Raw genomic sequence first — 13,848 nt, 5'->3', positions numbered from 1 at the left:
GTCAGTGCTGCCTGGACCAGGGATCCTGGAGAGGGACAGGAGAGAAGATGGCAGTGAGCCAATGCTCCACGAACACAGAGCTCCTCGGGCTGTGGGACACAGATGAGAACACTGTGCCCAATGGAGCAGGCCAAGAAGAGTGAATCTGGCCAAGGCACCTTAACTGTGGGCAAGAACCACGTGGAGGAGAGGGGCCCAGCCCATGGTGTGATCCCAACTGCTTGGTGTCCTTACTCTGGTAGGGCTGTACTGGGGACCCTGACTCCCATTTAAGCTCTCACTGCCCCATCACAGCCCCTCCATGGAAACCTGGTCCCCAATGTCCCTGGCTGCCCCTGGCACAGCTCTGGCCCACCAGAGGCACCAAGGTTCTTCGGGGTTGCTGCTTCCTGGGCCACTCAGGTGTGACCATCCAACCTGTTCCTCCCTCACACCAGGGCTCCACAGTCGAGTTTCTTAAGGAGCCACAGGACTGAGAGCTGGATCCAAGTGCCTGGGCAAATGCTTCATGTCTCTGGTTTTGGCAACCTTAGACAAGGCTCATGTCAAGGGAACTCAGGAGTGTTTTTCTGCACGGCCTTACTGAAGCATCTTCTGCAGCTTGGGCACCACCCACCCTCCCACCTCCCTGCCGCAGCACAGCTCCTCCAGTCCCCCTTCCCTTAGCGCTGCAGGCGCTTCCAGCAGGGCTCCTCACCCAGCCCAAGGCTGCAGCATCACACCAGCAGCCCCTGCCTGCTCCAGGACGTTGCTCCAACTCCTTCTGGGCCAGGGACCTTGCTTGCTCCAGGAGCACCAATACAGCCACCTCTTCCCGGCACCATGGGGATGAGAAGCACTCTGGCCTCCGCTCTGGAGCATGAGGGTAAAGGCTCAGCCTGCCACGCAGAGCTCTCCACACCACACTTCCCAGATCCACCTCTGCTTTTCCACGCTGCACCTAAGCAGGAGATGGGATACCTCTGCCCTAGCAGCATCCTTGGACACCTCTGACAGATGCTCAAAGGTCTCCTGGCTGTGCTTCAGCAAGCAAACTGCAGCTTTCATCCCTCCCCCACCAAATTCCAGCCCCCTTTACCTTTCAGAAGCCTCATGAACAGGACCCTGGCACACAAAGACAGGTATTTATTGTCCTATGTTTGTTTTACAGAAGAGGATAGATGCTAAGCTACCACCACCCTCTGTGACTACCTTAGGTCAGGAACACAGCAGCTCTTCCTTAGACAGAGGATACTTTCCACAGGTCTCCTCTTAATCAGCAGTTTTTTCTGCCTCTGCCAGTGCCCAATGACCCTTTCCATGAAAAAGATTTTCCTGATGTCAAGCCTGAACCTCCCCTGGAAATATGTATCACACACATATATATATATATTTATCTATATATATATATATCTCACAGCCATAAGTGTCCTTATTCACTCAGAAGCAATGGGGGTAGCAGAGGGTCTGCAGAGGCGAGAGGAGGTGAACAGGGTGGGCACAGCAGGGCCGAGGGGCTGCGGGAGGTGGGCAGGGGGACACAATGAGTGGGGGGATGCCCTGGGGGGTGAGGGGCAGCAGGGGAACATGCTGGAGGTGGTGGGAGCCGGTTGGAGGGACACACTGGGGACCACAGGGAGGCACTGAGGGTGCTGGGGAAGGGACCACGCCATGCAGGCAGTGCCTGCTGGAGGGTCTCCAGGGAGGTGGGCTCTGCACGGCTCCTCTAGGTGCAGGATTCCCACTAAACCCAACACCACCGTGCCTCAGGCTCCCTCTCCCAAGCCAGGTGCTCCAAACATGTGACACAGGCTGTGTGACTGGGGTTTAACCTTTATTATCAGTGAGACAAACCACGCAGAAGCCCAGACTGGGGTCAAGCCCACCTTGTGCCGAGTGCTGGAAGAGCCCAGGAAAGCCGGGCCACGGCAGAGCTCCCAGTGCAGCAGCAGATCCCTGCTCCCACACGTCGCCGGCAGGTCTCACACCAGATCGGGCTATTGATGCTTGACAGGGAACATCTTTGGTCAAGGCGGAAGCTGTTGCGCTCACAGGACAGCGCCGCTTGGCTCACTCAAGCATGCCAGGGTGCTTTTTCCATTCCTCCTAGGGCAGTCGTCGTCCCTGCCGAGGGCTTTGCACCAGGGATGCAAGGGAAAATGCAGAAAGCTTATGTTCCCCATTTCTAAAACCAGTTGAAGGCATGTGACAGGGAGCAGAAGTAGCTGCCGTTGTCTTCATGGCAGGCAGATGCGATGATGAGGATGCAGGCGTTGCTGGCGAGGTCCTTGGTAGCGGAGAAGCGGTCGGGAATCTTGTCAGGCTTGTGTTTATCTCGCTCGGAGTTGTAGTAGAGCAAATACTGCAGGGATTGCCCCGGGCGCTGCTGGTACCAGGAGATTCCGAACTCGCTGATGTTGTACGGCGGGCTCAGGGTACAGGAGAGCCGAGCGGTCTGCCCGGGCAGCACCGACACAGAGGGCGGCTGGGTCAGCACGGGCTGCGCCCTGGAAGCTACACGCACCGTGGATGCAGTTACTGATGGGCTGAGCCATGTCCCCCATCCCCCTCAGCCCCAAAACTTACCCCTGAGGCAACCACATTACCCACCCTCCACCCTGCTCATCCCACCTGCTCAGCCTAACCCTGCTGTGCAGCCCGGTCCTCCCGGCCACCCCGCAGTTCCCTTCCGAGCACAGCCAGCTCCGCCACACTGCCCTTACCTGTCCCCACCGGCCCCAGCAGGAGCAGGACCACAAAGCCCAAGGCCATGGCAGGAGGCAGAGGAAGGGAGGCTGTTTCAGAGGGGGTCTGCAGTGCCACACGACTGCAGGCTGTCGTGCCCCTGTCACCCGTGAGACGTATGTAAATGACACGAGGGGCTTGGGGACTCCAGCTCCCCACACTGCTCGCTTTGATGCAGCTGAGCGTCAGGGAGGGAGCTTGAAACAAGAAGCTGAACATTGCAACCCACCGCTCATCTTCACCCCAGGCTGGGTGAGCAGAGAGGTTTCCTTCTGGTCTTCCACTCAGATCTTTCGCCTTAGCCCCTCTGCCACCAGGCACACATGGAGGTACAAGGAAGAACCGAAGGAGACTTTATTTTGTCTCCACGGTTTTATCTCGCTTCACATGACTCAGTGTCGGGGTCACCCTGACCAGCACTAATGCTGCTGTCCCAGTTCCCACAGTAATAGAGAGCCTCGTCATCGGCTTGGACCCCAGTGATGGTTAACGTGGCCGTGGAGCCAGACTTGGATCCGGAGAATCGTGAAGGGATGCCTGAGGGTCTCTGGTCATTGTAGTAGATCACAGTGACAGGGGCCGTGCCAGGAACCTTCTGCTGGTACCAGCCATAGCTGTAGGTGCTCCCCGTGCAGGTGATCTGGACAGTTTCTCCCGGCTTCACTGACACTGAGGACGGCTGAGTCAGCGCTGCCTGGACCAGGGAACCTGGAGAAGGAGAGGAGAGAGGGAAGAAGAAGGGGTCAGTCAGTGTCCCACCGGCACAGACCTCCATGGGCAGCAGGACCTGGACGAGACCCCTGTGCCCAAAGGACCTGCTCAGAGCATGAGACCGGCAAGCACAGACCCCATGTTTTCATTCCTCCAACTCCTCAGCTGACATTATCAGCAAACAATGAGTACCTGTGACCTTCAGAAGAAGTGGAACACGGCTCATCATGGAGCACACAGGGGCCTTGGTGCAGCTCTGCCCATGCCCTCCTGTCCCAGCCCATGGCATGTGGCCGTCCCTGCCAGCACCGTGGTCCAGGGCACAGAGCTGGGAGACAAGGACACTTGGGAGCCATTGCCCATTCGACACCTCTCAATAACACAAACACAGCCCACGTGGGGCCAGGATCCCTGCCTAGAGCCTGCCCGTCACACACCCTCACCCACTGTGTTCCCTGCCTCGTCACACTTGTGGGGATGCAGGAAATGTCACAGATGAAAAAAGCAGCACTTCACAACATGCAGGAGCTGGTGTTATAAGTTCCTTCCAGTGGAATCATCCCATCCCATCCCATCCCATCCCATCCCATCCCATCCCATCCCATCCCATCCCATCCCATCCTCCTCAATGGACAGGAAATTAGGCACAGACCTGGGGCTCTAAGGGACAGCTGAGCCAGGACAAGAGGCAGAGCCACCTGCAGCAAAGCGCAGAGCCATGTTTGGAGACCTGGCCGGCCATCAAACACGGGCAGCAGAGACACCTAACTGGCCCCTGCAAGGGTGAGCAGTTTCTGTATCACTTCCCCATTGCTCTGTGTCACTGGGGCAAAATCAATGATGCTGTCTGAGCCACCACAGAAATAGACAGCTTCATCCTCAGCACGGATCCCACCGATGATTAACATGCCCATGGAGCCAGACAAGGATCCAGAGAATTGTGAAGGGATGCCCGAGGGTCTGCTGGTGTTGTAGATCACAGTGACAGGGGCAGTGCCAGGTACCTTCTGCTGATACCAGCCATATTCGTTGTTGACCCTCCCAGAGCAGGTGATCTGAATGGTTTCTCCCAGATTTGCTGACATCGAGCGTGGCTGAATCAGTGCAGCCTGAACCAGAAAACCTGAAGAAGGAGAGAAGAGAGGAGAAGATGGGAGTTAGCCAGTGTCCAAGGAGCACAGACCTCCACGGGCAGCAGGACCTGGATAAGAGCCCTGTGCCCAAAGGCCCAGTGAGTCTGGCCAGGGCACCTGAGCTGTGGGCAAGAGCCACAAGGAGGAGAGGGGTCCAGGCCATGATGTGATCCCACCAGCTCTGCATCCCCGCACCAATGGGGTTGTGCCAGGGACCCTTATTGCCTTTTAAGCCCCGACCCGCCTGGGGCACGGGCCCTCCATGCAAATCTGACCCCATGTCCAGGGGCAGATCCTGCTTGGACCGCCCAGCTGGGGCAGAACCAGCTGCAGACAGCGCTGGGCACGTGGCGTGGCGCAGCGCAGCAGCAACGCCTTTCTGCCTAACAGACCCAGACACCAGGACCCATCCCTCCATTCCCATTTTTCTCCCCTAGGTACAACTGCAGCCTTTCCCACTGCCCACGCATTCTCCTGCCTGCTCACGGCCTTCAATGAGCAGAGGTTCTGGTGCTCAGCCCAGGGTCCTCCAGTGGAGCTCAGCCATCTCACACTCCATCTCTAGATCATGTCGTGGTTCCTGTTGGGCAGCCCCAGTGGGCAGAATCCCCAGGCGTGGAGCCACAATCTCCCCTAGCCTGCAGCCCTGGGGAGACGACGAGCTGCCCAAGCTGCCCATCAGCAGGGCTCTGCTCCTCCAAACTCCTTATCCCAGGGGTGGAAGGTGAAGCTTCGAGCTGGCTTCTCAGCTGGCAGCACGGTCCTGCCTATCCACGACGGGGCCAAGGTTTCTGCAGGCTGAACCCCTCCTAGCAGGGCAGAGACCTCCCTCCAGGCAGGTCCTCTCCGAGCAGCTCCACAAGCTCCCCAGCTGCAGTGCAGCCCAGCTGGGCTCCCTCAGCCTGCTCCCAGCTGTGCTGGCAACCCCGCACCCCAGGCAGCACCTAGGGCTCCTCTGCCCACACCTCCCTCTCCCAGGCCTTGGACGTGCCCGCAGCACCACCGTCTCTGCAACAGCCCAGCGGCACCGAGCTCCCTCCACGCTGCTCGGCTCCAGGCGGAGCCCTCTGGATGCAGGAGCTGCTGGACGTTTCTGTGCTGGAGCTCGCACAGAGCTGTGCTGGCAAGACACCTTTGGCCAAGGAGAAGCTTGGCAGCAGTCACCACACCTCATGGCACCTTCAGAGACGAGCGAGAGGCTGCTGGGGAGCAAGTATCAGACTCAAGGAGAGTCCTCGTGCAGTGAGGGAAAGGGCCAGGAGCAGGGCTGCTGAGGGTCATCCTCTCCCCACACGACAGCGACGGACAGAGCACGGACCCGGGGCTCTAAGACCTGGGTCAAGCCAGGACACCGGCAGCACCGGGCAGAGCCATAGTGGTGACGTGTCCCAGCATGAAACAGAGACAGCAGAGAAGTCTAACAGGCCATTGGAGTGGTGGGAAACTCCTGGATCATTCCCCATTGCTTCATGCTACCAACATAGCTGCTGTCGTAGCTGCCACAGTAATAGACACCCTCGTCCTCGGGTCGGACCCCAGTGGTGGTTAACGTGCCCGTGGAGCCAGACTTGGATCCGGAGAATCGCGAAGGGATGTCCGAGTGTCTCTTGGTGTTTTCATAGATCACAGTGACAGGGGCCGTGCCAGGAACCTTCTGCTGGTACCAGCCATAGCTGTTGGTGGTCCCCGAGCAGGTGATCTGGACGTTTTGTCCCAGGTTCACTGACACTGAGGACGGCTCAGTCAGTGCTGCCTGGACCAGGGAACCTGGAGAGGGAGAGGAGAGAGGGGACAAGAGGGGAGTCAGCCTGTGTCCCTCAAGCACAGCTCTGCAGGCAGTGGATGGGATCAGAGCCCTTGTGCCCAAAGCTTCTACTGGCACAGAAGGACCACAGCTCCACACACAGAGCCCAAGACCTGGGCCCTGGGGTCCTCTGAGGGAAGTCAGAAGCAATAGCAGGACTGAATCTCCATTTCCATATAGATGGGGACAGCCTTGCTCAGCTCTAAGGGAGAAAGGAGAAAAACACCACCCATTTTTAACTCTTCATGACCTCACTTCCCCACCTTTCTGTGTCACTACAACAGCATCACTGCTGCTGTCCCAGCTAGCACAGAAATAGACAGCCTCGTCGTCGGCTTGGACCCCAGTGATGGTTAACGTGCCCGTGGAGCCAGACAAGGATCCGGAGAATCGTGAAGGGATGCCTGAGGGTCTCTGGTTATTGTTGTAGATCACAGTGACAGGGGCCGTGCCAGGAACCTTCTGCTGGAACCAGCCATAGCTGCCGCTACCCCCCGTGCAGGTGATCTGGACGGTTTCTCCCGGCTTCACTGACACCGAGGACGGCTGAGTCAGCGCTGCCTGGACCAGGGAACCTGGAGAGGGAGAGAAGAGAAACGAGAAGAAGGGGTCAGTCAGTGTCCCACGAGCACAGGCCTCCACGGGCAGCGAGATCTGGATGAGACCCCTGTGCCCAAAGGCCCAGGCTGTGTGCAGCGAGTCTAGTCACGGCACCTGAGCTGTGGGCGAGCACCGCGAGGAGGAGAGGGGCCCAGGCCATGGTGCAATCCCACCAGCTCTGCGTCCCCATGCCGATGCGGTTGTGCTGTGGATCCAAACTGCCTTTTAAGCCCCTGCACGCCCAGGCACAGCCCCTCCATGCTAATGCTGTCCCCAACGTTCCCTGGCAGCCCCTGCCCAGCACTCCCCTTGCCCACAGCGGGCACGGCTCCACGGTTTTTATCTCACTTCACGTGACTCAGTGTCGGGGTCACCCTGACCAGCACTAATGCTGCTGTCCCAGTTCCCACAGTAATAGACACCCTCGTCGTCGACTTGGACCCCAGTGATGGTTAACGTGGCCGTGGAGCCAGACTTGGATCCAGAGAATCGCGAAGGGATGTCCGAGGGTCTCTTGGTGTTTTCATAGATCACAGTGACAGGGGCCGTGCCAGGAACCTTCTGCTGGAACCAACCATACCAGTTGTTGCTCCCCGTGCAGGTGATCTGGACGTTTTCTCCCGGCTTCACTGACACCGAGGACGGCTGAGTCAGTGCTGCCTGGACCAGGGAACCTGGAGAGGGAGAGGAGAGAGGGGAGAAGAAGGGGTCAGCCAGTGCTCCATGAACACAGACCTCCTCAGGCAGCAGGGCCTGGATGAGACCCCTGTGCCCAAAGCCCACGTCCAGGCGCAGTGAGCCTGGCCAGAGCACCTGAGCTGTGGGCGAGCACCTCGAGGAGGAGATTCGCCCAGGCCATGGTGCAATCCCACCAGCACTGTGCCCCCTCGCCCATGGGGTGGATCCCTGGGCAGGAGGAGAGGCAATGCCAGCGTGCCAGGAGAAGGGACCCTGCACAGCAACCCTGGGGAGAGACCCCAGCCTGACACATCCCAGCACAGAGGCAGCTCTGGCAGAAGCAGGAGGAGTGGATTGTCAGTCGTAAGAGGTGGGGGGTGACAAGGCCACACACTGCATTTTGTAGAGAAAAGCACAACGGTCCCCAGACTCCAAGTGCTCTGGGAAAGAAAAAAGAGTACATTCAAAGTTATGTTCAGGCAGGGGAAATAGCTGTTTGGTCAGACGGGAGAAGGGATGTAAACTTTCCTTTGAGTCTGGTGTCTGTCTCTCACTCCCTGTCGCTCATTACGGAAGACACCAAAGCCACCGCTGCTGCTGTCCCAGTTCGCACAGTAATAGACAGCCTCGTCCTCGGGTTGGACCCCAGTGATGGTTAACGTGCCCGTGGAGCCAGACTTGGATCCGGAGAATCGCGAAGGGATGTCCGAGGGTCTCTTGTCATTAGCATAGATCACAGTGACAGGGGCCGTGCCAGGAACCTTCTGCTGGAACCAGCCATAGTAGCTGCCACCACCGGAGCAGGTGATCCGGACGTTTTCTCCCAGCTTCACTGACACTGAGGACGGCTGAGTCAGCGCTGCATGGACCAGGGAACCTGGAGAGGGAGAGGAGAGAGGGAAGAAGAAGGGGTCAGTCAGTGTCCCACCGGCACAGACCTCCACGGGCAGCAGGACCTGGATGAGACCCCTGTGCCCAAAGGACCTGCTCAGAGCATGAGACCGGCAAGCACAGACCCCATGTTTTCATTCCTCCAGCTCCTTTGCTGACATTATCAGCAAACAATGAGTACCTGTGACCTTCAGAAGAAGTGGAACACGGCTCATCATGGAGCACACAGGGGTCTTGGTGCAGCTCTGCCCATGCCCTCCTGTCCCAGCCCATGGCATGTGGCCGTCCCTGCCAGCACCGTGGTCCAGGGCACAGAGCTGGGAGACAAGGACACTTGGGAGCCATTGCCCATTTGACGCCTCTCAATAACACAAACACAGCCCACGTGGGGCCAGGATCCCTGCCTAGAGCCTGCCTGTCGCACACCCTCACCCACTGTGCTCCCTGCCTCGTCACACTTGTGGGGATGCAGGGAACGTCACAGATGAAAAAAGCAGCACTTCACAACATGCAGGAGCTGGTGTTATAAGTTCCTTCCAGTGGAATCATCCCGTCCCATCCCATCCCATCCTCCTCAATGGACAGGAAATTAGGCATAGACCTGGGGCTCTAAGGGACAGCTGAGCCAGGACAAGAGGCAGAGCCACCTGCAGCAAAGCACAGAGCCATGTTTGGAGACCTGGCCAGCCATCAAACACGGGCAGCAGAGACACCTAACTGGCCCCTGCAAGGGTGAGCAGTTTCTGTATCACTTCCCCATTGCTCTGTGTCACTGGGGCAAAATCAATGATGCTGTCTGAGCCACCACAGAAATAGACAGCTTCATCCTCAGCACGGATCCCACCGATGATTAACATGCCCATGGAGCCAGACAAGGATCCAGAGAATTGTGAAGGGATGCCCGAGGGTCTGCTGGTGTTGTAGATCACAGTGACAGGGGCAGTGCCAGGTACCTTCTGCTGGTACCAGCCATATTCGTTGTTGACACTCCTAGAGCAGGTGATCTGAATGGTTTCTCCCAGATTTGCTGACATCGAGCGTGGCTGAATCAGTGCAGCCTGAACCAGAAAACCTGGAGAGGGAGAGAAGAGAGGAGAAGATGGGAGTTAGCCAGTGTCCAAGGAGCACAGACCTCCACGGGCAGCAGGACCTGGATAAGAGCCCTGTGCCCAAAGGCCCAGTGAGTCTGGCCAGGGCACCTGAGCTGTGGGCAAGAGCCACAAGGAGGAGAGGGGTCCAGGCCATGATGTGATCCCACCAGCTCTGCATCCCCGCACCAATGGGGTTGTGCCAGGGACCCTTATTGCCTTTTAAGCCCCGACGCGCCTGGGGCACGGGCCCTCCAGGCAAATCTGACCCCATGTCCAGGGGCAGATCCTGCTTGGACCGCCCAGCTGGGGCAGAACCAGCTGCAGACAGCGCTGGGCACGTGGCGTGGCGCAGCGCAGCAGCAACGCCTTTCTGCCTAACAGACCCAGACACCAGGACCCATCCCTCCATTCCCATTTTTCTCCCCTAGGTACAACTGCAGCCTTTCCCACTGCCCACGCATTCTCCTGCCTGCTCACGGCCTTCAATGAGCAGAGGTTCTGGTGCTCAGCCCAGGGTCCTCCAGTGGAGCTCAGCCATCTCACACTCCATCTCTAGATCATGTCGTGGTTCCTGTTGGGCAGCCCCAGTGGGCAGAATCCCCAGGCGTGGAGCCACAATCTCCCCTAGCCTGCAGCCCTGGGGAGACGACGAGCTGCCCAAGCTGCCCATCAGCAGGGCTCTGCTCCTCCAAACTCCTTATCCCAGGGGTGGAAGGTGAAGCTTCGAGCTGGCTTCTCAGCTGGCAGCACGGTCCTGCCTATCCACGACGGGGCCAAGGTTTCTGCAGGCTGAACCCCTCCTAGCAGGGCAGAGACCTCCTTCCAGGCAGGTCCTCTCCGAGCAGCTACACAAGCTCCCCAGCTGCAGTGCAGCCCAGCTGGGCTCCCTCAGCCTGCTCCCAGCTGTGCTGGCAACCCCGCACCCCAGGCAGCACCTAGGGCTCCTCTGCCCACACCTCCCTCTCCCAGGCCTTGGACGTGCCCGCAGCACCACCGTCTCTGCAACAGCCCAGCGGCACCGAGCTCCCTCCACGCTGCTCGGCTCCAGGCGGAGCCCTCTGGATGCAGGAGCTGCTGGACGTTTCTGTGCTGGAGCTCGCACAGAGCTGTGCTGGCAAGACACCTTTGGCCAAGGAGAAGCTTGGCAGCAACCACCTCATGGCACCTTCAGAGATGAGCAAGAGGCTGCTGGGGAGCAAGTATCAGACTCAAGGAGAGTCCTCGCGCAGTGAGGGAAAGGGCCAGGAGCAGGGCTGCTGAGGGTCATCCTCTCCCCACACGACAGCGACGGACAGAGCACGGACCCGGGGCTCTAAGACCTGGGTCAAGCCAGGACACCGGCAGCACCGGGCAGAGCCATAGTGGTGACATGTCCCAGCATGAAACAGAGACAGCAGAGAAGTCTAACAGGCCATTGGAGTGGTGGGAAACTCCTGGATCATTCCCCATTGCTTCATGCTACCAACATAGCTGCTGTCGTAGCTGCCACAGTAATAGACAGCCTCGTCCTCGGGTCGGACCCCAGTGGTGGTTAACGTGCCCGTGGAGCCAGACGCAGATCCAGAGAATCGCGAAGGGATGTCCGAGGGTCTCTTGGTGTTTTCATAGATCACAGTGACAGGGGCCGTGCCAGGAACCTTCTGCTGGTACCAGCCATAGCTGTTGGTGGTCCCCGAGCAGGTGATCTGGACGTTTTGTCCCAGGTTCACTGACACTGAGGACGGCTCAGTCAGTGCTGCCTGGACCAGGGAACCTGGAGAGGGAGAGGAGAGAGGGGACAAGAGGGGAGTCAGCCTGTGTCCCTCAAGCACAGCTCTGCAGGCAGTGGATGGGATCAGAGCCCTTGTGCCCAAAGCTTCTACTGGCACAGAAGGACCACAGCTCCACACACAGAGCCCAAGACCTGGGCCCTGGGGTCCTCTGAGGGAAGTCAGAAGCAATAGCAGGACTGAATCTCCATTTCCATATAGATGGGGACAGCCTTGCTCAGCTCTAAGGGAGAAAGGAGAAAAACACCACCCATTTTTAACTCTTCATGACCTCACTTCCCCACCTTTCTGTGTCACTACAACAGCATCACTGCTGCTGTCCCAGCTAGCACAGAAATAGACAGCCTCGTCGTCGGCTTGGACCCCAGTGATGGTTAACGTGCCCGTGGAGCCAGACAAGGATCCGGAGAATCGTGAAGGGATGCCTGAGGGTCTCTGGTTATTGTTGTAGATCACAGTGACAGGGGCCGTGCCAGGAACCTTCTGCTGGAACCAGCCATAGCTGCCGCTACCCCCCGTGCAGGTGATCTGGACGGTTTCTCCCGGCTTCACTGACACCGAGGACGGCTGAGTCAGCGCTGCCTGGACCAGGGAACCTGGAGAGGGAGAGAAGAGAAACGAGAAGAAGGGGTCAGTCAGTGTCCCACGAGCACAGGCCTCCACGGGCAGCGAGATCTGGATGAGACCCCTGTGCCCAAAGGCCCAGGCTGTGTGCAGCGAGTCTAGTCACGGCACCTGAGCTGTGGGCGAGCACCGCGAGGAGGAGAGGGGCCCAGGCCATGGTGCAATCCCACCAGCTCTGCGTCCCCATGCCGATGCGGTTGTGCTGTGGATCCAAACTGCCTTTTAAGCCCCTGCACGCCCAGGCACAGCCCCTCCATGCTAATGCTGTCCCCAACGTTCCCTGGCAGCCCCTGCCCAGCACTCCCCTTGCCCACAGCGGGCACGGCTCCACGGTTTTTATCTCACTTCACGTGACTCAGTGTCGGGGTCACCCTGACCAGCACTAATGCTGCTGTCCCAGTTCCCACAGTAATAGACACCCTCGTCGTCGACTTGGACCCCAGTGATGGTTAACGTGGCCGTGGAGCCAGACTTGGATCCAGAGAATCGCGAAGGGATGTCCGAGGGTCTCTTGGTGTTTTCATAGATCACAGTGACAGGGGCCGTGCCAGGAACCTTCTGCTGGAACCAACCATACCAGTTGTTGCTCCCCGTGCAGGTGATCTGGACGTTTTCTCCCGGCTTCACTGACACCGAGGACGGCTGAGTCAGTGCTGCCTGGACCAGGGAACCTGGAGAGGGAGAGGAGAGAGGGGAGAAGAAGGGGTCAGCCAGTGCTCCATGAACACAGACCTCCTCAGGCAGCAGGGCCTGGATGAGACCCCTGTGCCCAAAGCCCACGTCCAGGCGCAGTGAGCCTGGCCAGAGCACCTGAGCTGTGGGCGAGCACCTCGAGGAGGAGATTCGCCCAGGCCATGGTGCAATCCCACCAGCACTGTGCCCCCTCGCCCATGGGGTGGATCCCTGGGCAGGAGGAGAGGCAATGCCAGCGTGCCAGGAGAAGGGACCCTGCACAGCAACCCTGGGGAGAGACCCCAGCCTGACACATCCCAGCACAGAGGCAGCTCTGGCAGAAGCAGGAGGAGTGGATTGTCAGTCGTAAGAGGTGGGGGGTGACAAGGCCACACACTGCATTTTGTAGAGAAAAGCACAACGGTCCCCAGACTCCAAGTGCTCTGGGAAAGAAAAAAGAGTACATTCAAAGTTATGTTCAGGCAGGGGAAATAGCTGTTTGGTCAGACGGGAGAAGGGATGTAAACTTTCCTTTGAGTCTGGTGTCTGTCTCTCACTCCCTGTCGCTCATTACGGAAGACACCAAAGCCACCGCTGCTGCTGTCCCAGTTCGCACAGTAATAGACAGCCTCGTCCTCGGGTTGGACCCCAGTGATGGTTAACGTGCCCGTGGAGCCAGACTTGGATCCGGAGAATCGCGAAGGGATGTCCGAGGGTCTCTTGTCATTAGCATAGATCACAGTGACAGGGGCCGTGCCAGGAACCTTCTGCTGGAACCAGCCATAGTAGCTGCCACCACCGGAGCAGGTGATCCGGACGTTTTCTCCCAGCTTCACTGACACTGAGGACGGCTGAGTCAGCGCTGCATGGACCAGGGAACCTGGAGAGGGAGAGGAGAGAGGGAAGAAGAAGGGGTCAGTCAGTGTCCCACCGGCACAGACCTCCACGGGCAGCAGGACCTGGATGAGACCCCTGTGCCCAAAGGACCTGCTCAGAGCATGAGACCGGCAAGCACAGACCCCATGTTTTCATTCCTCCAGCTCCTTTGCTGACATTATCAGCAAACAATGAGTACCTGTGACCTTCAGAAGAAGTGGAACACGGCTCATCATGGAGCACACAGGGGTCTTGGTGCAGCTCTGCCCATGCCC

General features: G+C 58.6%; 1 protein-coding gene and 2 gene segments (V, D, J or C); all 3 read right to left on the bottom strand.

Annotated features, from left to right (window-relative positions):
* Positions 1-1,805: 1,805 nt before the first annotated feature.
* On the bottom strand, positions 1,806-7,293 carry LOC138727965 (pre-B lymphocyte protein 3-like). The gene is made up of 4 exons (XM_069870873.1): positions 7,087-7,293; positions 6,220-6,335; positions 2,703-3,316; positions 1,806-2,493 (listed from the first exon to the last, which is right to left on the bottom strand). The coding sequence occupies exons 3-4, from the start codon at positions 2,941-2,943 to the stop codon at positions 2,165-2,167; spliced, it is 570 nt and encodes a 189-aa protein (XP_069726974.1). The 5' UTR covers positions 2,944-3,316; positions 6,220-6,335; positions 7,087-7,293; the 3' UTR covers positions 1,806-2,164.
* Positions 7,294-11,035: 3,742 nt separating this feature from the next.
* On the bottom strand, positions 11,036-12,234 carry LOC138728152 (Ig lambda chain V-1 region-like). The segment is given in 2 exon segments: positions 11,036-11,385; positions 12,137-12,234. Coding segments are annotated over 2 exon segments (426 nt in total).
* A 127-nt stretch (positions 12,235-12,361) lies between these two features.
* Positions 12,362-12,881, bottom strand: LOC138728151 (Ig lambda chain V-1 region-like). The segment is given in 2 exon segments: positions 12,362-12,696; positions 12,806-12,881. Coding segments are annotated over 2 exon segments (411 nt in total).
* Between the last annotated feature and the right edge of the window lie 967 nt (positions 12,882-13,848).

Source organism: Phaenicophaeus curvirostris, chromosome 17 (genome assembly GCF_032191515.1).
Source record: "Phaenicophaeus curvirostris isolate KB17595 chromosome 17, BPBGC_Pcur_1.0, whole genome shotgun sequence".
Classification (NCBI taxonomy): Eukaryota; Metazoa; Chordata; class Aves; order Cuculiformes; family Cuculidae; genus Phaenicophaeus; species Phaenicophaeus curvirostris.
Note: the sequence above shows the minus strand (reverse complement) of the source record. Positions and strands in the feature narration are given on the sequence as shown.

Coding starts and splice junctions, on each gene's coding strand:
- LOC138727965 (XM_069870873.1), bottom strand. CDS start 2,943: ATGTTCAGCTTCTTGTTTCAAGCTCCCTCCCTGACGCTCAGCTGCATC. Junction 2,494..2,702: donor GCTGGGGCCGGTGGGGACAG/GTAAGGGCAGTG, acceptor CGGTGCGTGTAG/CTTCCAGGGCGCAGCCCGTG.